Raw genomic sequence first — 25,773 nt, 5'->3', positions numbered from 1 at the left:
TTTTTTTTAATTGGAAAACAACTGGCAACCATCCGAACTGTCAAATGCTCCATGTAGCTGCTCAACATTTGCAAATAACACCATATGTATACAGAATTTTTCAGTCGTCTAAATCCCACTACACAACCAGCGGAAAGCGGGGCCCATTACGGGATGTCCCCGGGCCCTCGTACATTAGCTGTCAGTAATCACCGAAAACAATCCAACACCATCAACTATGTTCACTATTTTTCTTTTTGCTTACATTCCATCTATCACGGGCAACACATCCATTATGCTCCACAACCATTAAATTCTCTATAAAAACCTGAATTGTAATTTTGTGGGGTTTTTTTTCCCTTTGCTTTTAATTGAAGCTTCTTTTTTACAAAGCCTGAGAAACCTCAACGAGAATGTGCCTGAAAACTACACAACCTAAGCTGTTTGCTCTCCGGAAAATAAAAAAAAATGTGCCAAGTCAGTAGTATGAATGAATAGAATGTCCTTGCAGGAGGTCACAGAGAAGTCCAATCACAAGGCAGAAAAACATTAGAGCCCGCCCCCTCTTTGCTGTCCAATCAGAGGCTACACAAGGGAGCCCGCTTGGCTCTGCGCAGGCACCATGACGGCCACCGTGCCCGCCCGGGTCAGCGTGGATGACGAGCTGGCCCGCGGGGACGCCGTGAAGGCGGGCGGCGTCTGAGGCTGAGCCCCCTCCGTCCTGGCGGGGGGCATGCGGACCAACTGGGGCGGGCCCCCGTTAGCGGCGGGGGGCCGCTTATGTTTCCGCGACGGGGTCCCGCCCGCATTGTAACCCGGCAGGCCACGCAGGGTGTTAGCCTCGCCCGGGCGGAGCTGGTAGGCGTTGATGACGGAGCCCGTGTCGGTGGTGGACGAGGGCGAGTAGGGGTAGTTGAAGGCCGGTTGGCGGTGGTGGTGGTGGTCGGCGGGCCGAGGGCTGGTGGCGATGGACGACAGCGTGCCGTTTTTGGAGACAATGTCCGAGCCCGTGTTGCTCTTTGCCCACGAAACTCGCTTCGGAGCCTGAGCGTCCTCTCTTTATACGGACAGCACAAAAACGTTTCAATTAGCCAGCCCGCCAATAGCAAAACAAATCATGTGGCGGCCATTTTAAATCCATGCAATAAATAACTTCAATACACAATTCCCTTTTAGGAGGGGCGTCTAATATTATGATTTCCACTATTTTCGAGACTTCTCACTTGATCTCGTTGGCTGTCTCCTCTTCAGTGTCCCGCTTCCTCCTCAGGACGAATATGAGGAAGAGCACCATGGCGACCAGTCCCACCATGGAGCCCAGCGTGGCTGCCGCTATCATGCCCGCGTTGGAAGCTGCACAACAACACACATGATGTGTTAATCGGACCTGCTTGAGCCCTGGAGTGGTGTGTGCGTGTGTGTGTGTATACACACAGGTGATAACCTCCAGGTTAATGGAGCAGCTGTCTGTGCCGGCTGTGTTGCTGGCTCGGCAGATGTACTTCCCCGACATGCTTTTGGTCAGGTTGCTCAGCCGCAGGGTTCCTTGTCTCTCGTCTGAAACCAACACACACATGAGCGTAGACGCACACAAATACACACAAACACTATCTCTTGCTCACACAAACACAATCAGTGATAACAGTTTGACTTCAGACTACTGTTACTACTTTAAAGGGGCTCTTGACTGTGTGTGTTGTTTTTGATTTATTTATTTTTTTGCACACAAGCATTGTGCCCATATGACGCTCGTGTTGACTTATTAGTTACTGTTTCCTGCCATTAATCCACCATTTAATCCACCTCTGATACGTTTCCAACCGCCGCTTTGGCAGCGAGCGTATACACATCGCACGAGCGCAGATTTCCGTCTCATATTTTTGCACACAAAGGTCGCGACACTGCGGCTAGCGCGTGTGTCCGCCGCTGTGCTTTCACAGTATTACCATTCTACAAAATCTGTTGCAGCAGCTGCCTTTAAAACGCCGCCATTAAGAAAAAAAAAAAAGGTTAAGAAGGACAAATCCATCTGCGAATCAATCTTCAGACAACACATTGAGGCATGTTGTCATCTTGTGATGATTTTTTGAAAACATGCTTCTTGGAAAATTGTAATGAATAATGACACCTGGTTGATACCAGAGATGCCACAACAGGGGCAGGCAATTGCTGAAGGAACCCCGAGAGGTGACCCAATTGGGTCCATGACACTAATGATAGTTCTAATTTTGGATAAATAAATTAAAAGTGGAGTGATGATGGAAAAACTACAACCGATATTAAGGCAGCCAATCACAAATCCAGCCTGGGCGCTAGAGAACATCAACAAACTCTCTAATGTAGAGTTCTAACACAAACATTTTATATGTAATACAGAGCAACATGGCAATGAGATACTAAGACAAGACAGATTTAAAGGAGAAAATCGACCCAATTCTTTTACATAATATTGTCATCTGACTTTGATTTTTCTCCTTTAAAACTAAACAAACAAAAAAAGATTTAGGATGGAGGGATGAATGAGGTGAAACCCTTACCCATAAAGCCCAGGACCAGTATGGGCTGAGGGCATGGCCTCCATTCTTTTTTTTTTTTTGTATGTGTGTTAGATGTTATCAGAGAAAGAGAGAGAAGAAGATAAACATGAACAAGAATGGCACTGCGTGATGCAAACGAGGCGGAGGGGATGAAGAGGGGAAGAGATGCTCTCAGGCCCAAATCCAACTTAGGGCTCTTAGAGGGACTGATCAAGTAATGACATGGGGCATGTTAGATTAGGCAAAAAACAGGAAGAGAAAATGAGAGAACGATGGATGAAAAAAAAGTTCCAGTATCAAAGGAGATCGAGCGTGCATTAAAGTGCCGCTAGTGTTGTGTTTTGCGAGCAAAATAAACAACAATGTCAATCAAAGGGAGTAGCATTCGTTTGCTAAATCTAAAGACTTAAGCGTCATAAAGAGATAAACGATGCACATCAGTCGATGCTAAGTGGTTCTGAAGCAGATGGCCACAAATGGCGATGCAGATTTGAAAGTGTTTGTTTGTTTTTGTCCGTATTTCCGCTTTCGGCATTAGTACAACAAACGACAACAAAGGCTAAATAGAGCAAAACAATAAAAGACGTACTAATCAAAGAAAAACATTTTGGATATCGAAATACAAGAAGTTTGTTAAACGCACCCTTGCCAACAAAGAACAAATTATTATTTTACTTTTTAATCCCATTTTACGTTCTGCGACTAGCTACTAGCCTCATACTAGCTCGCTAGTTCCCTAGCTAGCACTAAACTAGTTTGTCTCTCAGGTCCGGCATCCAAGTTTGAAAAGTTTCTTTTGTTTGTTGCTAGCGCCGTAGTAGCCGGCCAAATATTTCCGTTGCTAGGACCGCGTTAACCAGCTAAATATTGCCATAACTACTTTTTTTGGTTGTTTTTTTGGAGCCTTTATGTACCAAACGCGGCCCAAAAGGTTTTGTTTGGGACGCGATGCTGATGCTGACGTGAGGCCGCTGAGTCAACAATGTTGTGTTGGGGTCAGCAGCGAGGTGCGTGACATTTGGGCTAGCACGGCAACAGCGTCACGTTTGCTTTTGCTTTGACACATGCATGGTTACGAAAAAAACAGACAAAAATATTGACACAACAATCTTGCATCAGAGTAAAAAATATAATACAATTTTCATGCAGTTGTAAAACAAAGAGAATACAGCAAGCTCTTTTATTTTAGGGTGGATATTTTTAGTGGCATATTTTTGTCGGAGCAAGTTTTAGTAAATGCATACGAGCCAAATATGTAAATAAAAAGAAAGCCGGTGATGTGAGCCAGCAAACAAGCCTCAAGCTCTCTAATTATCATGTCCATTTGTTTATTCCTCTCAGAGTGTGTGCAGCTTTTTGTACATACTCAGTGTTATGCAAGCTTAAATTCAAATTTAATGTCAACCCAGCTTTTATTTTGGGTCATTTTGAAGTGTACATACAGTAAAATTTTTATTTAGGCCTCTTTGCTGTCTGCATCATCTCACCTACTCTCGTGATTTTCACCCAAAAATCGTCCGACCAATGGTTGGGCGGCGTTTTCGAAGCCCCGTGAGTAGTTTGTCTACAGACCGTGTAGCCAGGCGGAAATGATGAACGGTGGTCACGTTGGGGGAAAGTGACCTTTTCCTTAGGTTGTCACTCACAAAGTTCCAACTCAAGTTGCATGATGTGGACAAAAGTATTGAGACACCAAATAAAACATTTTAGTTTTTTTTAACCACATTACCTTTTTTTTTTTTTAAGTTTTTTTTGGGGGGCGGGGGACCCTTTCTGGTTTTCCAGAGCCAGTTAATTGTGAACTCAATGAACTCACACCGAAAATGAGTGAAGTCTTTGGAAGCTGGGTGACCCAATTCTTTTGTCCGCACAGTGACATTTATTTATTTATGCTTGATGATTACTCACTCTGCATTGGCGAAAAGAAGACCTCCTGCATGGGGGCAGTCTTGGTCCACTTGTACTGAGGGACAGGCTTTCCATCAGTGGACTTGCAGCTCAGCGTCACGTTGCCGTTGACGACGGGCTCGCCAGTCATGGTGCACACCGGAGGGGACGGCGGAACTGGGAAGACGACACGTAGCAGGATTAGAAACGATTATTATCTAAGACATATTTTTTTTGCTGGGGAAAAGGTAGGCGTTTATTTGAGGGAGGCCTTTAGTGGAAGTAGCAGTGTCCTGGCATTTCTGATCACACCTGACCTTTATGCAGCGATGCCAGGGGGTCGGCGTTACCTTTGACATTAAGACGCATCTGTCCAGAAAGGCCGGTGCCTCCGGGTATGATGACGTCGCACACGTAGGACCCCGAGTCCGTCTCCTGCGTGTTGTTGATGAAGATGGAGAGGTTGGCGGAGGGCATGGCGGCGCTGAAGCCCGCCCGAGTGCTGAAGTCATTCTGTCCGTGGCCCACCTCCCCCGAGCTGAAGTTGATCACCTGGTAATGCATCAAATAAGTTCTGCATATCATCCATTATAATTGCATTGGTTGGCGGGCATATTTGCTGGTAGAGATTAAGCATATAAACAGAAATGGACGTCCATCATAAAGATAATCCTGATGTGTGCAGACGGCAAACGGCGACTTTTCCGATTTTCTCTGCGAGATAAGCCGCCAGGCATCAGACACTGAAACTGTTTCGATTATATTAATCATACCGAGACTCACGCACGCACACACGCTGTACGTGCTAATATTTACAGCGCAGATGAAATATGTCATTCGGTTCACTCGCTCCCGGAAAGAATTAGACGTGGCATGTGTTGCAAAATTGTTCATCTCAGCGGAGATGACCCCCACACCCTCAGATGACCTTTCAGGACATCACGTGTAAGACCACCTCCCACAAGAATGTAAATAAAAAGATCCTTGCTGATAAATTATTTTCCAAATAGTGAACTTGAGTTTTATTACAGTTGCCTCGAACTGAAAATGCATTTCATAATAATCTCTCAAATCCTTCCAGAGCTCAGTGAGGCACTAATGTTCAAAAGGGACAAAGACTGACGAGAGAGTATTGTTATTATTGTCCGCCGACAACCTTTTTTTTTTTTAATCGCTAAACCATTTGTTTTCAGTTTGAAGCGCTGTAAATAAATGCTAATTAGCTTTGGCTGTGTTAAATAGACATGTCGTTCTCACACACATCTACAGGTCACCACTACTTCCCGTATCGTATCCTCTTAACACGTATTCTCCTTCGACAGCGCCACAGTGACCTCCATTCACCGTGTTGTCTTTAATCCCACTAAAGATGATCACCGTTGTCAATTCCCGAGGAGGTCATGGCATGGTCAACTCCAGATCAGTACTTTCTGCATTATTTAGTGATACATTATTCACTGTGGGTGTTTTTAAGCCTTTATCTCACCTGCTTGGAGTGGTTTCCAATGAAATGCCAAATGATGGTGTTTTTGGAAATATCCGAACTGGGGCTGTACCAGGCTTGCAGCACCACCATCTGGCCCTTGACCACCTCCATCTCCTGCCGCGGGATTTCCACCTTCTGGCTGTCACCTGGAAATGTAGCACAAATTTGTAGTGCCTATTAATAATCAATATGGCTTGACTTGCTCGGACGTTTAATTGACCACGATGGGTAAGACTCAATATAAGACGTTTTTTTTTATGTCACTTACTCACGTGGCTGTCAATGAGTCTATTCCCAATACTGTGCCTCCCCCTGATAGGAGAAAAGCTTGGGACTTTTTCAATTCCCCTTTCCTTATATATAATACAGTTTTATATATTTAACAAAATATTAAAAAAATTAAATAAAATTTATATATATATATTTGTCTGTTATCGATGTAATTGATATTCTTTTTTTTTTTTTAAATTAACCAGCCAATTAAGCTAGTCCTAAAAATGTCTTTTGCCAAATATCCATCAGCATCAAAAAGTCATTAAATCATTGCGAAATTTGCATCTGCACCTCCACTTCATTTCCCATTCAAATTCAGACATACAGACAAAAAGACTCACAAGGCTCCCAGTCACCAGAACCAGACAGCTGAAGCTGGATCAAATGATCCCAGCAATCGGAGTCCGAGTGTGTCTCCAGTTTGGAATGTTGTGGAGAGGAAAGGCAACCCAGAGGGGAAAGGAAAACCAAAAAAACTAAAGTCCTCTGGAAGATTTTGACGAGCTTAGCGCTCAAGAGAGAATGGTCAATCAAGAGCAGTGAGATCCACAAACGGACAGCTTGAATGTCCACATCTGTTCAGCCAGAAACATCTTTCCCCTTCTGGCTTTTCCATGCATGTGCAGGGCAGAGGAATTAGGAGATTGGAGTTGGGTTGGGCCGAGCTGAGCTGATCTGAGTGGGGATGCGCGCATTTGGACCAGTTGTTTTTGTGACCTGGAAAAAAGTTGACTTGCAGTGACTCTGTCTTTCTTTTCTTTTCTTTTTTTTCTTGCTGCCTCTAATGGCAAAGTGACCTCTGCCTCAGTGGTTGCTCCTCTTCCTTAATTTCTCAATCTGTCAAATCCCGTTGACTAATCCCCGAACAATCCCGGGCTCAATCCTCTCACCTCACGTGAGGTATAACAGCTCAGCCGGACATGGATATGATGATATAATGCTCACATACATGCATAAACATAAACACACACTTTGATACTAGAGTAATCAAAAATGAACAGAGCTAATCACTTTGCTTCACATGTAATCATGACATGTCACGCTAGTTTACACCGGCCTGTTTGGAAGGAGTCCTACGTCCTGTTTGGTCGTCATGACAACATAGGATGCAGGCAAAGCTATCTATAAAAAAAAAATAGATTTTTTTTTTTAAATAAAAGGATTAAAATGAGGTGAGGTGTCGGGGAAAAAAAAATGCTAATATTCCTCCCGTTATTCCTTTGCTGAGGTCACCCTCAAGCATCTATTGCACGGCTGAGATTTACATCTTTCACTGCCATCATCGCCGCAGGCCATTTTCATTCTTAATGTGGCACAGCTTCGGTGTTCAGACAGAGGAATTGTCTTTTTTTTTTTTTTTTTATACCTCTTGTTACATTTCTTTATTTCTCTAACACCCCCCCCCACCCTTCACAAATCCTGTTAGCGCTCCAATTTCATCTCCAGCATCAGCTAGCGCTAACCAATAAACCGCCTTAGATCTGCTGTAACATTATGTAAGAACAACAAAACTGGAGGGGGGGGGGTAAAGGTTTTGAGAATGAGGATGTCTGGAATGATGCAATATTTCATTTTGATTAATCAACATCATGCAATCACGACGGATGATCAGGTGGACTGTAGACTGATGATGATAAACGGGGGGGGGGGGGGGGATAATACTGTCTGCTTCATTGAGCAGGTTTAGTGTGTCATTCACTTGTTTATGAAACGAAGGAAAATCTTCACTTAATCCACAGCCGTCTCCATCTGGGTTGCGAAGCGGACAGAGGTGTTCCGAGATGAATCCCAGCTCAAGCGGAATCGGCCCAATAAACGCCGCTCGCATATGATTCCATGAAGGCTCCGTTCAACATTGTCCTAATTTCCACTTGGCCCAAAGGCGGAGGAAGTTATGCTTAATGTCGGCTAATTGGATTCTTCCCTTTAAAGTCAATAATTGTTTAGGGCAGAGGGTTCCCAAATTTAAGAGTAAAGAGCTGTAGCAGAAAAACAGAAGGAAGCTGCGACACCGGGATTGTTTCATATTACAAGTGACAAGATTGATTGAGCTTGATGAATCAAAATACATTTTTATAATTTGGGTACTTGGTTTTTCTTGAAAAGATAAAATATTATAAATGGCCTAGTTTTTATTTTAAAGATGGTATTTGCATTACTAAATATTTATCTTTTTGAGTTGGGTCCAAAATGCCCTAAGCTCTAGTTAGGGCCTTATGTAATACCAATATTTGCCTACAGGGGGCAGCACATTCCTATGTTGCCATCGGAGGGCTAATGAGGAGATAAGATCGCATCATCATTAAAACGGCATGATAAACACAGGATAGAATCTAATAAATGGCTGTAAAGTGGAGCAACAAGAGAGTGCGGCTCTTATTAGTCCCCGAAATAAAATCAAAATATGTCCTCGTATCGTGTGTGTGTCTCTGCGCACGCGCGCGTGTGTCTGTATGAGATCAAGCGGAGGATAAAAAGTGCGTGGCTCAGTCAAAAGCCCCGAGGGAGCCATGTAAAGTCCTGTGTGAAGATAAAGTGATCCTCTTTAAGCGGCCCAGGTCTATCTCATGCACTAATCTCTGTTGCTTCCAAGCCTTCTCTTGCTCCTCTCATGTCAGTCCCTCTCAACAGAGCCAAAAGTCGAACTGAGCAAGTCTCCATACATCGATCACAACATTCACCCCAATTTCTTTTCATTTATTCTGATTATAATTATTATTATTTATTATTATCATTATTATCATTATTATCATTATTATCATTATCATTATTAGCATTATTATTAGCATTATTATTATTATCATACCTACACAGGCAACATGGCATCCATCCATCCATCCATCCATCCATCCATCCATCCATCCATCCATCCATCCATCCATCCATCCATCCATCCATCCATCCATCCATCCATCCATCCATCCATCCATCCATCCATCCATCCATCGGCATAGAGGCACAGGAATCAGGGCGACTTTAAAATTTCACTTTGACCACATTGAAAACTGGCGACAGATTCGACAATGGAGCGAATCGGTTATTCTGTAAGATTTTGACAGACAGGAAGGATGGAGGCAGGAATGTAGGACAACCAAATAGCCCGCTCGGTGTCAAACGGCATGTTGGACTGACCCTACAGGCTTCAAAACAGATGGCGACTCAATAATAAATATTTGGTGAAAGGCGCCTTTAAATTGGATTACATTAGTATAATCTCTGCAGCTATTTTCAACTATCTCGGGCACACTGGTTTTAATCCCTCTTAACTTTTGATTGTGTTTTAAATTGATTCTCCTCGCGCACCCACACGCATGCGTGAGGTGACACACACACACACACAGAACTTGCAGCAATGCTCACACGTGCTAAAGTATATCAACAAACATAAATAGTTTTATCATCACTGTAACAGCTCGGGGTCAGAGCAGAAGCTCCATAAAGAGAAAATGAAAAACGATTGTTTGTTTATTGCTTTAAAGGATATTCCCTTGAGGTGTATCATCTCTTTTTTTTCTTTAGAAGGACCTATTTTAATCAATGCTAATAAGTTAGCACACTTTCCATTTCTGAGCTCTCATGACTACCGTAATTTTCGGACTATAAGTCGCACCGGAGTATAAGTCGCACCAGCCATGAAATGCCCAAAAAAGTGAAAAAAAAAACATATATATGTATATAAGTCGCTCCTGAGTATAAGTCGCCCCCCCACCCAAACTATGAAAAAAAAACGCGACTTATAGTCAGAAAATTACGGTATTTTGTTTTGTCCCGTTTGGTTATGAATTAAAATTTTGGCTCACAAAAAAAGAAACAAAAATCGACAATACAGTCATGCCTTTCATACGTTTTCAACATGCGGTGCTCCTCTGCTGCTGTTTTGGTTAGCAACTGAATCACGTTCAGCTGGGCTTAGCAGTTTACTGTGAACATTTCCGTCCATCACGATGGAGACAAAGCAGGTGTCTATTTGAAGGAGATGTTTATTCGTCTTAATAAATCACGAAGCACCCGTCAGGATAAATACGCAAGCTTTCTTGTCGTTAAGCATTTACTCTGTACAACTATTTACACCCCAACTATTTATAGCGCGAGAACATGAAGTCATTTGAGACATTACTGCCTCCATCTTCATCACCGCCGCCTCGTTATAATCACATTATGTACCCTGCCATTGAGTCCTCTGGCTTTGTCCTTCACCTTTTGTGCAGCCTTTATTTACAAGCGTGATGATGCAGAAGTGGCGGCATGTGACGCTTTGTGTGTGCCGTGTTTCTTAGCTCCTTTTGACAAGCAAAACACATTTAACACAATGCCCGCAGAGCTGATGCAAACATGAAACGCAAGACAGACAAATGGGGAATGGGGGCGATGTGGGGGGGGGTTCTTCTTCCAAGGGAGGGCGGGTAGCAGCGAGTGTGTTGGGTTTGAGGCAGAGCATGGGGAAAGTGGGCTGATGCTTTGATCACATGCAAATAGCACACACTGGGGATGTAGGTGTTTATGGATGTGGGGAAACAAAGACGGCTATTGTCGAGCAACTTTGCCGGAGTGTGCAAGTTTGGGAATCCAATGTCTTCTCGTCTGCGGTGGGCAAACTGCTTTTAAATGTTATGTATTACTGTCGTTTGAAAGCTATTAATCGTGACAATGTGACTTCATCGCTGAAAGACTTGCCGAACATGACATTAAACTTCCTTGGGAGTGAATGGTTGTCTATTTGTATCGTGCGATTTGTTGATGACTATCTTGGGATGTCGATATGCAGATATATTTGTCAAAAAATAGATTTCATGCTCTTCCCAGTTGTAGTTTACTGTCAGACTAGAGCGAAACAAAAATGACATTTTATGTATTTACCGCAATCGCGTACTGGATTAGCATTTCACTCTGCTAGCATAATGCTAACGTTAAACAGGAGCTACATTGCTGTGCTACGACGTTTTAAGCGACAGATTGAACACAAACGGTGCTGCGCGTATTCTTTATCCTCCGTGAAGAATGACGAATATTAGTGCCGTATTGATGAGCCAAGAGGAGCTGAGACAAATCGCTCTGCCTGTCGTCCAGCGCTCAATTGGCCACCGGAAAGACTATTAAGATTGTTCATTTTAATTTCTTATTCGTCAATTAGTTTTATTCGTCAGCTTTGTTACTACCCTGCGCCAATAGCGGGGCGTTACTCTACATCCAATTTGCATGTAGGAATGGTCAGCCAGATTCAAACGGGCGGCTGCCAGCGGCCTCTTTATCCAAGCTGTCCATCATTCCCACATTGACCTCCCTCGCCAACTTTCGGGCAGGCAATGAAAGGCAACGCAGAAACTTAAATAGGCCTGCCGTGTAATGTCGCGCCACAACAGAGTTCACAACCGGCCGCCTAGGAGATCTCGATAAAGCGCGCCGCCACACCCCGATGAACCGGCCACATCGCCGGCCGCAGGGTGATGCCGAGTCTTTCTTGCGTTGCCACTCGTAATTAACAAGTGGAGTGATCTGATTTCAGATTTCCACTGGGACGTCATCAGAGAGAACTCACAGGATGATCTTTATAATCTGCCCATGCTGCATCAAATAATCCAACGTCTCCAAAATGGATGGTTAATGAAAGAGTCAAAGCCCACACATACATCAATATTGGAATATATTCAATCATTATTTCGATTCTATTTCAACGCAGCAGACCATGCTAGCGTCTGAATTACAGCACGCTACATTTGCATATCACATGACGCGTCTCAACATGTCTTTACCTTACGCGCTGAAATGAAGTGATGCATAATTAACAAGAGCCATTACATAGAGCGAATCAATATTTAAAATAAATATCTAATAATAGCATGTATTTAGGACATGACGGCTAGAATTCTCGCCGCGTAATAAGCCAGGATAGCGAAAGCGAGACGGAGCACATGCAGAAAAAGTGGGTTAGAGAAATTTCAAAAAGTGGAGCCTTTAGATAGAGCACTTAAAACGACACGCCCGCTAAGTTGAGAATGTGGTTATAAAATAAAAAATAAAAGTCAAATCTTCAAAGTGACTCAAGCAAAAAGCAGTGATGGGCCTAATTTGGATCGCACGTATGTATGATGTGAGCGACCCGCTTGAAAGTGCTTCGTTTCCCGGACATATTTGGCACAAAAGGCTTCTCACATGTAACCTTAAATGCCATTTGTATAAAATCAAGTGGTCATTAGTCCACCAGCTCTGAGCGCGGCAGTTCCCCGCCATCGCGCGTGACATTTAGCGGCGAGCGGGAGCGACATTCGCGCGGCAGGCACGCTGGCGAATGGCGGCCGTGATTAATACGGAGCCGCTGTTGTACATTACCCGGCTAATGTGACGCTTTATTGATCCCTGTAGGGAAAATGTTCTTTTGGCGGCGAGGTCTCGGTGCAGGGTCAGGAGGAGCCGGAGCGGCCCTGCAGCGGGCTGCTTGAGCATTCAGGGCGGGATTGAAGAATGCTCGCTGATATCATTTTGGTGACCGGACGCAATAATCCAGCGTCAGCGTATTTCCACCCGTAGCGGTGACGTTACGTTTTTTGGGGAGGGTTGAAAAAGTGGAAATCTATACGTGTCGTATTCAAATTCAGTCACAGTGCAAAGGCAACGGCCGAGTTAATAACGGAGAGAAAGGATGATTCGACACGTGCGGCGCGATACGATTCAAGGGCGTTTTAAAGTGGAATGATTCGATTCGGTTCAGTGGGATCACGATTCGATTCGTGCGGCTCAGTTGGAGAGGCTATGACGTAATGAGTTTCTTGTCATTTTACAATATGATTGAACGTGTCGGTATCTGTGGCATTTCTTTCGAAAAGATAGAATGGAAACATTCCTTTCACATAAAAAATAAAAATTAAAAAATTAAAAACTATATAAAATAAAAAATAAAACAAATAATAATAAATAAAAATAGAAAATAAAAGATACAATGATTTCTGGTCTGTTTTTTAATATCTTTTACGGAATACTTTTTGGCTCATTTCATGCTCCTAATGTGATACTACGTCGCTATTATCACCCAGTTATCATCAGACATTTTCTTAAAATGGGTCCAGAAACTGTTTTGAAACACTACAAAATTTTTACGAGACCCAAGATCGCTATCCATCAGATTCCTCTGCTTTCTCCTCGATTCCAGAGTGCAAGTAGCCATTTCCAAAGGTGCGGGAAAGATCTATTGGCCTTTTACTCCCCTGAAGCCGAAGCCCATTATACCAGGTTTAACCTGCCGAGTCAAAACAATTGCTCTGGAGCTTGTGTTGGAGACCCCAAAAAAAAAAAAGGAAAAGTTGGGTATACCAGTCAGCTCGCACACACGGCTAGACCTCAATTTTCTTCCCCCTCAGCTCATTTCGCCTCGTGCCACGTCTTGTGGTAACAGCTCTCACTCAATGCGAACCGGCTGCCAGAAACAGAGGAGCCGTCTCGCCTGCTTCAAATTGGGTCATTGGTAGAGGAAAAAAAAAAGACGCTGCCCTAAAGACACTGTTATCCAGCAAGATGGCAGCTCACCTGATCAAGGAAATTGGGTCGCTTGCACCAGGGAGGGAGAGGGAGGGGGGGGGTCAACGTGAGTGACAGCCAAGAGACCTTCGACATGCAATTTCAAGAGAAGCTAAATATTCTCCCCTCTTGAATTCATCATAATTGACAAACTGGTCGAACTTTTGTGAAGGCTCCCAAAAGATCATTGAGAGAGCAAGTGACCATGCTGGCATTTATTTCTGTGATACATGCGACACTCTCCCATCCCGGGGTAGTCCAGTCAGAGCTCCGTTCCCTGATGGAGGATGACACAAGAAGTTGATCTGTATAAAAATGACGCTCGGGGCGCGCTTGCGTGCCATCAGGACGGTTGTCTAAGGAGAGCTGAGCCAGGACTGCTAAGCCACAACGTGCAACCTGATTTGAGCCGACCCCCCAAAAAAAACTAAGTCTGTTTTTTGCAGGAAAATAGGTTGAGCGTAGACTCGAGGATTGTAGGCTAGCGTCTTGACGGAGCGATGCATGAGAAGCTGTCTCGTCCGCTAACGTCATCCGCTAGCTCGCCGCGGGCTTGAGTTCTCACCCTTGTCTTACATGTTTCACGCCGAAAATGACTGTCACAACCATCGTGCCAACAGACCCACGTGGAAGTCCGACGCCAATGATGATGATGGTGGTCCCAGGCCAATTTTTAATGAGTGTCTTTCTTGGTGTGAAAATGCACTTTGGCAAATGAGTGTAGCAAACTACCAAACGTGTGAAATGACGCATGGGGGCAACAGCGGAGATGTTAAATCCATGCGACATTATTGATTTAAGGGAAACCGAATTGAAATTTTAAAGCCACCGAAATTGAATTGTCAGATGACGTACTTGACGGTGAGAGTCTAAATTCCAGCTGAAGATTCCAAGGTTCTTTGCATCTCTTAAACAGTTTATGAGCCATTCTCCAGCTGCTCCAAAACTAAGGACAGAAAAGCTCAAATAGTTTGTAATCAGAACCTAAAACCACGCCACGATTCAATGGGCAACATAACTCAGCTTTAGAATGCCCCCTCCTTCCTGGAAACACAACCGGCACCCCGTAACGTGTCGACACGGCTAATCAGATCATTTCAAGGCTTCTCAGAGCACGGCTGGCGTGTGGCTCGCCTGCCACCCAATTACGGAGCCCCGTCAAGCGTTGGAAAGGTGCGAGGGGCTCAATCAACATGGATTATTTCAAAAGTGAAAGCGTTCGATGGCACCGACACGCCTGACATGATCGATGGGCAGGCAGAAGCTCTTAAGGCCTCTCAAGGGTCCGCTTTACGAATGCATTTAAACACACGGCTCGCCTTCAGCATCGGGATTAAGACCCGCCGACTCCCCCGAGGTCGAACAAGTGGCATCTCCGGGTAATGATCGAAGACACATGAAAGAGGTTTTATTCTGGTTTTTGTGTAATCCTCTTGAGCTACTTTTCTCGGCTCCAATAAGTTGATCAAAATCTGGCACCTTAATGGCAACAGATTTGGCATTTAAGCTGTTGGGTGTAGAAATTCAGTCAATGCTTCAATCTGGTTAGTGGCCATGTGGGGTAAGTCTCATTTGTTTTGATTGTAAAAACACTTATCTCCGAGTGGGCTTGTTACTAACCCTTAAAACATTCTATAATTAATCTATGACCGACCAGAACAAATGACACTTGTAGAGACCAGCCGTAATGTGGATGTTGACCTATTTCTCAACAAGGATTTTTGATGTTGCTTATAGACCCTTCCACTCATCATCTCATTTCCATATTTCAGAGCATCGTATTAGCAGAAGGTCACAGCCGACATTACATCCCTACATCAGTTACTGCCAAAATGTTTATCACCCCAAAACAAGAAAGACAAACATGGGGGAGCTGCCAAAAAGCTGTTTGGTGCTAGCTAACTAACACGCTAGCTAGTTAAATTGCTAGGTATTTCATTAGCTATCTAAATCCACTAACATCAGACCCTTAACATTAAAATACGAATATATATATTATTATTATTATAAGTGCTAGCCAAAATCAGATATACCGCTACACTAAAAGATACATCAGCTTCTAGCCAATTATTCAATCCCAGTTTCAAAATTAGCACAACAACACCAACGGCTAAATTGAACCACCTGAGCGCTAAAAGTGCCTTTCCAAAACCATTACCTTGACTCAAATGCAATTGTCTTCAATTGCGACTTTAATTGCTAATCACAAATGGAACATATTGAGTGCGTCAAGCATCAAAGCTGAGGGGAATGGCCAGATTTGCTCCAGCACGACACGGTGTGACCCAGAGCGTTGCAATACGCATTAAATTGCCTTTCCTAAAGCCGTGATTGTGTTAAGATCTTTGCAGCCAGTTGGCAGCAAAGGGGTTAAGCCTTTAATTCAGCCACAATTCCACAGAGCATTGATTAGTGGAGATGGATGAAGCCACTGATGGAGGGGAAAGTCTTTCTTTTTCCCGTCTTCATATGCTGCTGTTGTTGTGGAGGAGGCATTTATAGATCGAAACGTAAACGTGTCTGTAAACCTCATTTGACCCCGTTGTTTTTCCTCAAATTAAATGAAGTAGCGCTGTTTTCCGAAAAAAAACAACAACACCTGCCTGACGGGTTTACGGCCTCTCGGTCATAATCAGAGACCGAAATCTTGAGACCTGGTCTCAAGCGAAATGGTCTGTTTCCAAGGCCGGGTCACTAAGATGCTTCTTTGCGCTTTAATCTCATTATCAGCGCAAGCTGGCTTTGGCAGGCGAAGGGAGGGCGGACAAGACGACGTCATAACACGACCGTGGCTCTTTGACATGGGAGGCTGGGAGCTCATCTATTGTGGCAGGAACAAGACTGCCGCTGTGCACCGAGTGGCTCGAGTGTGAAAGATATGATAGAGTGTAAGTATTGCGTCATAATAATAGTGCCTGGACCGATTGGGTATGATATTCGAAATAGAGTGGAAGGTGGAAAAGTTGAACATCAATTAAAACTTTCAGGAAAAATATAACAATCCATGAATTCATTTTCTATAGCAAAGCTTACTTCCCAGAAGCGTAAACTGTAAATATTAATAATATAATATAATATAATATAATATAATATAATATAATATAATATAATATAATATAATATAATATAATATAATATAATATAATATAATATAATATAATATAATATAATATAATATAATATAATATAATATAATATAATATAATATAATACATATTATGTATAAGAATTATTTGGCATTTTTCAGACTAAACCGAGTCACATTGCAAACATTTGCCTCTAATAAAAATCATGCGAGCTCAGTAATGAACAATCTTAATTGAATCAAGGACACAACACACTAATGAGTCAAGCCAAACTGCATATTAGAAAACTCATGTCTGTTCATTTGCCACAGACAAGAAGGATTTTTTTTATTTTTATTTTATCAAGTGCTCAAAAAAGATAGTCTGTAGCATGTTTCTGTCCCGAAGATGCGTCACCAAAATACACGCCGATGCTTTTCCGTCTTTCTCATTTGACAAGCTTGTTCTCTCATTTGAAGCCACTCGCCTGACATTGGGCTGATTGGAAGAAGATTAAAGGCATGACACTCATCTCCGCTGCGGGATTTGACTCAAAAGTGTCTCCGTGTTGGTCTTCGTTTGGATAATTAGCCTGCGTGACAGCCAACAGATGAATAATGAAAGACATTTAAATCCCGCTAAAGCCGCACAAATGTTCTGATCACTTACAACTCGCAAGATCATGGAAATATTTTTTAATATGGGGGGGGTAATGACACATTTCTGGAGTTTCACGATGTTGCCTTGTTTTCACTTTGAAGCTCTTATTTCACTTTCTGTTGAAGTTTCTTTTTTTTTTTAACAAAATTCATTCATTCATTTTTCGGACTGCTTATCAACATTAGGGTTGTAGACAAAAATAACATTTTAGGTTTGAATTAATGCCTGATTTTAGGGCAAAACGATTTTGAAAAAGAATGTAATTGCATTTTCCCATTATTATATCATATATTTATAAACACACACCTGCAGCTTCTGATTCTACCTTCGACATGTTTATGCATTTGCAGATGCTTCTTGATACCTGGCACCAAACAAGACAACTGTTGGCTTTAAATCAGTGCAACCAGCCCAGTTTGTGTCATCTCCTCCGACTTCTGCCATTTCCTTTTTTTCACTGGACTCGGATGGGCCAATTAAACCTGGCGCACCATTTTCACTACCAACGTGCACCTGCACACTGCTTACGTGCACCATAAGATACAGTTGAAGCTATTGCCTGATAGCGTTGCGCTAGCAGAGTGAATTCAGCTATGTGTAGTTGTCGTCGTTTTCTTTGCTTCAGTTGGACGTAGCAATAAAAATAGCGCAGGGGCTAATGTTTCGAGAACGGTTCACTCTTTGCATGTTGCTGCTTATTGTGGGTGCGTGTCAAAGCAAAAATCAATTTCAAGTTGAATCAATCATATGTATGACAAGCGTGAGGATGTGCAAGCAGAGAAATTACCTCATTTGATGGCTGACTTAATACCGTATACAAGTTGACGATTTAGAGCTGAACATCAGAAATGATGTCTGCGGCAGGTACCATGGTTACGTTTTTTGTTTTTTTTTTAAACCATGTTTGAGCAGCTCTTCTAGAATAGACACAGCTGTGTTCGGCAGAGCAATTTAGATGACCATACCGGCAAACCCCGGGCTGGAAATAGAAATGAGCAAAAGAAAATATTCCATGTTCCAATTGAATGTTATATTCCAGTGAGGCTTTCAAGACAAACCTGGATTTTTTAAAAATTAAATCTTAGTTGACTGCAAATTAAGGTTTTGGGTAACATGTCTGAGTTATGGTTTCAAATTAGGGTTTTAAGAGAGTCAGACTTTAAAGTGGCATGATTTTGGCGATTGGGTCAGATGAGAGAAATAAGCAGCGATGGAGGGAAAATTCTCAGCACAGTTAATCTGGCTTGGGTGAAATAAAAATGGATCATATGATAATTAAAATAATCTTCATACGGTGGTGGAACTAATCTCATTCGAATGGCAGAATCACTGATGTGGACACGCGGATTAGCTTTATTGGAGTGTGTTAGGGAATTTTTTTTATTGGGACTAACGTTCTTATCAGTACCGCTAATCACATCCATGACTTTTTCCGAAAATATTTTTTGCTGCTTGACCCATTAGCAGAAAAACAATGCCATTAAGCTTGACTGTGTCATGTCTCTTAAAAGTAAAACAATTAAGACATTGAAAAATGCCGGTCCTCTTTCACTCCTGTGCTTCCTTGTTAAATGAATTAGAAGCGTTTGTCGTTATGGCCCACCCGAGGTTAGAAACGTGACCCTGAACTTGCTGAGAAGACGTTTTTAATCTATTCCGCTGCCAAGTTTGCCGTCGCCACCGTTCGGGGGAAGCACTACGGACGCTCATTGATTTTCTTTCTATTCTTTGCTAACAGGACAATAAAGACGCAGCCCCGTAATTGATCCGCCTGTCCACCGTACGGGTCCAATATAACGACGTCGCCGAGAAGACATCTTTCTTATCAAAGGTGGCGGTGGTCGCGCACTAATAGCATGCGGGGAGTGTCACGTCAAGCAGCGTTCTGGTCATTACTCGGGCCCGCCTTCAAGTCGCAGTCATCCCAACGAGCCAATTATTCTTGCCTTTGACAGATAACTGAACATACAAAAACACTCGCATTCCTTTTCTTGCCAGCATTGACAGGCCAAAGGTATTCATTCGGAAGGCAATTTGATTCAAAGCCAGGGGGACCCGAAACAAAACAAAAAATCTTCCATATGACTTTTAAAAGACACCGCAACAGCTAACACGCTAACACAACAACCTTGTTGTTAATACTGTTTTAAATGGTTATTTTTGTGGATATTTTACAACACTTAGTGTCTTTTTTAGCTTCCACTTGAATAAGAAATGAATAAAACCCAAACTAAAACAATTATAACATGAAAAAAAGCTAACAAAAACTAGCACTAATTTGACACACACCAACAGCTAACACACAATGTTGTTGTTAATACTTTTTTTAATTGTATTTTTGTTGATATTTTACGACAATACTTATTGTGACTTTTTCTACCTTCCACTTGAATAAAAAACGGAAACTAATCAACCCTAAACTAAAACAATTACGGTATTAAAAATAAAGAAAAGCTAACAAAAACTAGCACTCTGAAAACTAATTTGCCACACAAGCTAGCCTTCCTTGTCGGAAGAGTTTTCCAATAGACGAGTGACCCCGGGGACCTTCATTGGCCTTCACGTGAACGTGCCAGGAGCTCGGAACACTGGGTTACACCTGCAGCCAGATGACGGCATTAATCTGGCCACGCTGTCCCTCCCCTGCCATCTGGTGAAAGGTGCAACCTGCCTCTCCCTTCAATGAATACTAATCTCAGCTTTCTCCTCCACGAGAGAAATAAGAGGACGATTCCAGAGGCACGGAAGCAGCGATTTGCCCATCATCTGACATTTTCAAAGTAACCTAGCTAGCAGGGGAGAGGAGAAAAATCCTCAAATTGCTCGACTAAAACAGCCAAGCGAGACAATAATCTTCCCGCGCTCCCCTCAGACGGCCCATTTTCCTTTCCGACATAAAAAATCTTCCTCTACATATGAGGCCTTTCATTTCCCCTAGAAAATACTTTTTCCTCGACGGGATAAAAGACAAACAAGTTCACATCAAAGACTTACTGGTGTCATCTTTTTTGAAATCATTTAAAATAATAATAATAATCAAGAAAAAATATTCTGCCTGTCTCAGCAAGTGTGGACGCGAATCTTTTCCTTCGTATAAAAGAGAATAATTGTGTCGGGATGAAACCGAGACTTTGGCAGGTTTCCTCTGGCGCTGTCAGGATACTCCGAGATGGAGCTTCAAAACACGCGTGACTAAAAGGTCAAACAACTTGTGAGCATTCAAAAGTCTTCACGAGTGATCGGAATAGGTGCACCTGGTTCTGGCATCATCACGACCCACACCCGGTGTGGGAGGGGGTGAGGAGGATGATGATTCACTCGGTGAGATAAATCATTTATAGGCCACAATCAGCAGGGACACCTCCGGCGGCATTACACACGCCTCAGGTCCTCCCCCCCCCCTGCGAAGGAGACGAGGAGGCAAAACGAGGTAGAGCGTCTCATCTCCTTCGGGCCTCCGACTGGGGTGACCAGCGGCGGCCGCATCGTTAGTCACATGAAGATGTGAACAACTGGTGAGCCAACTCACTGATTCATCTAAGACGCACACATTTAAAAAAAAAAAAAAAAAAAAACTGACTTTACATGTCAGCGAGCAAGTGGGAGTAAAATAAAAAAGACGCTGACTGTCACGGAGAATGTGGTCGGGAGCTTTTACTAATAATTGCCAATTCCTCTCTGTGTGAGGGTGGTAGGAAATAAGAGAACACAATTGTTTGAATAAAGGACATGCCGCATCATTAGGTACGCCTGTGATATCGAATACAGGTCATGTTGCACGAGCAAGGAGGCATGGCAAAAATCATCAAATCAGAAGACGCCAATGAAATGAGGTGACCAAAATATTAGCCGCGTGGTCATTTTGCGGGTAAGCGAAAACACGCAGGACGGTTGCCAATGGAGTGCATTAGCGCTCCTTCCACTTTACATTAGTCAGACGATCAATTGTCTTATTCGGAGCAGCTTACGAGTGGAGCAAATGGATTTGTGCCAGGCAAACAACACAAGAATAATGTTAATGAACTGTAATGCATTCTTTACATCATGATGATGTTCTGGAACCTTGGTCTGAGCGATTTTCCTCAACCGGGATCTCTTGAACGTTTCATTTGCTCGACAGCCAAATACATAATAATAAATAAACCGATTTCATAGGAGCGTCATAAAAAATAGGATGATAGGCCATTTTGTTCTTCCGAAAAGTGAATGAACACATACATTTAATGTAAGTTCTCTCAGGAAAGGAAAGTGTGCGTGGGCACGTGATGCCTCGGCTCCTTCGTATTTGCGCTTTGGTGGCCCCGGCGCTCGCGAAAGATTCTTTTGGCTGATTAGCATTGTAGGCCAGTTAGATAACGTGTGGGCCGTGGATGGCAAAATGGCTAATGCGGGTGTACTGTAGCGAACATCAAAGCGAGCGATTCGCCAGCGCAAAATGCTGATTGGTGTGTGAATATAATGACGCTTGGAAGTCACGTTCGCCTTCGAGTCGGCGGCGGCGGCGGCGGTGAGGAGGTTGGATTGAATGAACAACCTAATGGGCATCGAATCCGATGTTTACGGCCAAAATGTAATCGTATTATATTTGTAAGCACGGAGCAGAAGCGAGCCAGCAGACTGTGACAAAGAATTTTCTTTCCCCGCCCCATCTCCTCAAATGCCGTTTAAAAGACAAGCTGCGCCGCGTCACTGCTAATATCCATCACCATGCTAGTCTTGACCACCTTCTTAAAGTCACATGATCACGGAGAAACACCTGTCGGCTTCCACACGCACGTTGTCACTGAGCTCAGCTTAAGTTTCTCACGTTTCGCTGACGTCGCAATAATAAAATTGAACTGGTTGAAGTCCAAATCGGACGACTTGTGAGCCTACCAACTCATCTGGCCTAGTTTTAGAGAGTTGGAGAAGTATTTGCATTTCCTGTAATCAGCATCTTGAACCTCTGCGGGGGTCCATATGTGTGGGTGTGTGTGTGTGGTCAATTAGACAGCCTTGTGAAACACCCACACTAAGGTATGTGTCAGCCTAACAAATGCAGCCATGCATGGCGTCGAGGTGGTGCTGCTGGTATGTGTGAGTGTGTGAGTGTGTGGGGGGTAATTTCCCGAAATGGACTCGGCTCAGTAAAGTGACAGTGAAGACGTACAGCGCGGCACTATCGTCTCCACACGAGATTGTGTCACTGACAGAGAAGAATAATGGGCATCGTGTTGCATTTAAATGTCACTTAGATTCCAGAGATGGGCACAGGTTGCCGGTAACAAACGATAAAATCCCCCACATGACCTATTGACCTCTATGATCACATAAAACATGCTTGTAAATGTTTTGAAGGTCTCTATTCACACATTCGTTGTTAGTGTTCTAAAACTGTGACGAATGTTAACCCTTAGCATGTCAATGGTGTTTCCCATTATGTTTAGCTAGCTGATCTTTTTTTAAGGCTTTAAGTTTGGTTGGTTGGAAAACATGAGTCTTTGTTTTATTTAGTTTGACAGTAAACTTGGCTAAAAATTTAGCGGAACCAATTTAAAATAAAAAACGTTTTTTGCATTATTTTAGTGGCGTAGTTAGTATTTCCATTGGTCCAAAATGCTACCGCTTGGATTCTTTACACTGACTTCCTGTAAGTATATTAAAAAAAAAAAAAAAAAAGGAGGTTTAAAATCTACAAAGCTCAAAATTGTTTTGTACCTCAAGACCTTTTCTATTCCCTCTGAGACTTCCTGATGGGAAAACGGTTTGTTTCCACACTGGCCTAATTTCTACTTCAGCTAATGAAGCCCTACATGACGAGATGACCCTCAGAGCTCAATATCGATGCAATGCGCTTCCACCAGGCGGGCAAACACGAGGTCCACGCCACACGTCTTGAAAAAGAACCGCTTCGCTACGAGGCGGTAATTTGCAAACCCAGCTAACGCTACATTCAGACTGCAAGCTCGAGTCACCTTGGCACCGTCCTCAGCACACGTTGAGAGATCAGTCATGTGACATAGCTGGCATATACTCAAACGTAACGGCGTTAATGGTTATAAAGAAACTGCACCCTGATTCGAGTCCTTCATCAGAGCAGAGGGTTCGTTCATTTTCTGCTTTTAGCATCTGTGACAACAAATTACGTTTCGACTATTTGCGCAATTCTGATTCCTAGTCAAACGTTCATTTAAAGAGGAAGTTAGACATTTTCTTATGAATTCATATTGATTCATATTGTCTTTGTGGAATATGAATCAAGGATCCAGATGTTTTTATTTGACCCCAGAGGGCGGCCATTTTGCTACTTGTTGTCAACTGAAAATGACATCACAGTGCCGTGATTGGTCGTGATCTGAGTCCGAACACTGACTTTGACTCGTGGGAGCACAAATATTGTTTAGAAACTTTTTGACTTAAATTCAAGTTTAAAAAAAAAAAAAAAAAAAACTTCACTCCGACATATCATTTATGAGAGCGCCGCACAACTCTCTTCCGCTTTTGCTCGTGTCCCAATACTTATGGACGTGACCTCTCCGTACATCCAATGAAGGCGGCGTGTGTTGACGCTCGACTAAATCCAAATGTTCACCAAAAATGCAAAACGAAAAATGACGCAGTGCTCAGTTGACTCACACAAGTTTGAGGAGCCTTCGGGGCTTCTCCGACGAGCGTCTGAATTATACACAGTATGAGCCGCTTTGGAGAAATTAATCATATTTAATGCGTGCAAACGTTTGCGTACGCTTGGTGACGCAATTATCACTTTGGTCTACTAAATAGCAACTTTTAAAGCAGCCGCTATTAACTCGGAGGTTAGGCAGGACCTCATCGGAGCAGATCAGTGCAGTCATTGTCTGTCAAATAAATAAATCATCACGTGAGCATGTCTGCTTCTATTTTTTTCCAGGTAAATCTCTGCTTTTATGTCATTCCCCAGCTCACCGGGGACGATAAAGCAACATCGTCGTCGTCGAAATTCATTTTTGGAGCGTTCAAGCGTGCCGAGACAACATTATGCCCTCTTAAGATGAAGAAGTGCTTCTCCTGCTATGTGCTTAAAAGCAGCACCCCGCCTCGCCCCCTCCCAGCCTGGTTCAAAAACACAAGCGACACAACCACAGTGGAATTGAAAGCTAAAGATAACAAAAAAAAAGACATTTTGTGACTTTTCAGCACGCTCGTTCTTGCATTTGACTTTCCAAAACATGGAAGGAAGTGAAGCTTTAACCTTGAGGAGAAAGTCAAGTTCTCCCTTTGAACATAAATACATGCATACCATCTATTCAATCATCTGGTTAGAAGGGGGAAATCCATGTTTCAACTTAAACAACTTCAATACTTGATCATTTAACCTCTAAACTTTGTTTGGACACCATAAAGGCTCCCCAAAAGCCCAAAAATTAGTTTTTGTTTTTTCTAAATATATAACTTGAATTTTTTAATATTTATGTAAACATGTCAAATCAATTGTGCTAATATATTTACTTTCAAGTAAATTTGTGAAAATTAAATTGTAAATTATATTTTCAGATTGCAATTTAATTATGTTCATGTAAATTTGAAGCATTCCATGAATTATATTGTGCTTTTTTATGCAAATTTGCAAAGTTAAATGGTAAATTCAGAGTACATTTTGAGCAAAAGTCTATCTACTCTATAAATTGACAATTCCGACAAGAGGTTGCACGAAGTAAAATCCTGTGGATCCAGGTAGATTTTAAAAATAGATTAAAATCGACTTAAAAACTGTATCTGGATCCAGATGATACATTTTGTGCAACCACTTGACGTAATAAAATGTTGTAAACTCAACACAGTTAACAATTATTAACATGATGTAGATTTCTGCGCACTTTCTAAAAATGAAGTTCGAATGAAGTGTATTTTGTGATTTTAAATAACGCAAAGTTGCAAAATTAGATTGCAAATAGTAAAAGTGGGCTCATTAAAGACGTGATTTTGAATCGTGGAATTAGTTCACACCAACCGTTTGACCTTGGGGTCAACCACAGTTTACATGCAAAGCAAACAAGAAGCCTTTTTCCCCTCTTAATTGATCATCTTACCTTGAACAATCCACCAGATGACCATCAAGGCTCGCAGTCTTAAGTTTGTCTCCATGGCGCCATGCACATCCAGCAGGCATGCAGGAGCCTCTTCAAACTTGTCCAGCACACCTCACACACCTTCGACTCGCTTCTTCAGGTAACTCCACAAGAAGCCACGACGGGAGCGACGCGCGTCGTGCAAATGGAATCTTTGCTTCATGTTCCCATCCAAGTCAATCACGGCGGACATGGCACGTTGCTTCCTTCCGCCGGGGACGACAAGCTCCCGCAGCCTGTTCCGCTTTCGAGTTGCTCCTCGTTCACCTTCAACCGTGCTGTCGTGTACT

At 42.8% G+C, this 25,773-nt stretch overlaps 1 protein-coding gene across 1 annotated transcript; it reads right to left on the bottom strand.

The window, feature by feature from the left end:
- Window positions 1–17: 17 nt before the first annotated feature.
- Window positions 18–25,773, bottom strand: esamb (endothelial cell adhesion molecule b). The gene is made up of 7 exons (XM_061281352.1): window positions 25,445–25,773; window positions 5,890–6,035; window positions 4,754–4,955; window positions 4,425–4,580; window positions 1,414–1,536; window positions 1,203–1,332; window positions 18–1,036 (listed from the first exon to the last, which is right to left on the bottom strand). The coding sequence occupies exons 1-7, from the start codon at window positions 25,497–25,499 to the stop codon at window positions 565–567; spliced, it is 1,284 nt and encodes a 427-aa protein (XP_061137336.1). The 5' UTR covers window positions 25,500–25,773; the 3' UTR covers window positions 18–564.

Source organism: Syngnathus typhle, linkage group LG6, assembly GCF_033458585.1.
Source record: "Syngnathus typhle isolate RoL2023-S1 ecotype Sweden linkage group LG6, RoL_Styp_1.0, whole genome shotgun sequence".
Lineage (NCBI taxonomy): Eukaryota > Metazoa > Chordata > Actinopteri > Syngnathiformes > Syngnathidae > Syngnathus > Syngnathus typhle.
This window is presented reverse-complemented; position numbering and strand designations above follow the sequence as displayed.

Bases quoted from the DNA above. Each gene is read 5' to 3' on its own strand.
- esamb (XM_061281352.1), bottom strand. From the start codon at position 25,499: ATGGAGACAAACTTAAGACTGCGAGCCTTGATGGTCATCTGGTGGATT. The intron at 4,956-5,889 runs GTGAGATAAAGG...ATGCATTACCAG, and splicing joins TTGGAAACCACTCCAAGCAG to GTGATCAACTTCAGCTCGGG. The intron at 1,333-1,413 runs GTGTGTATACAC...GTTGTTGTGCAG, and splicing joins TAACCTGGAGGTTATCACCT to CTTCCAACGCGGGCATGATA.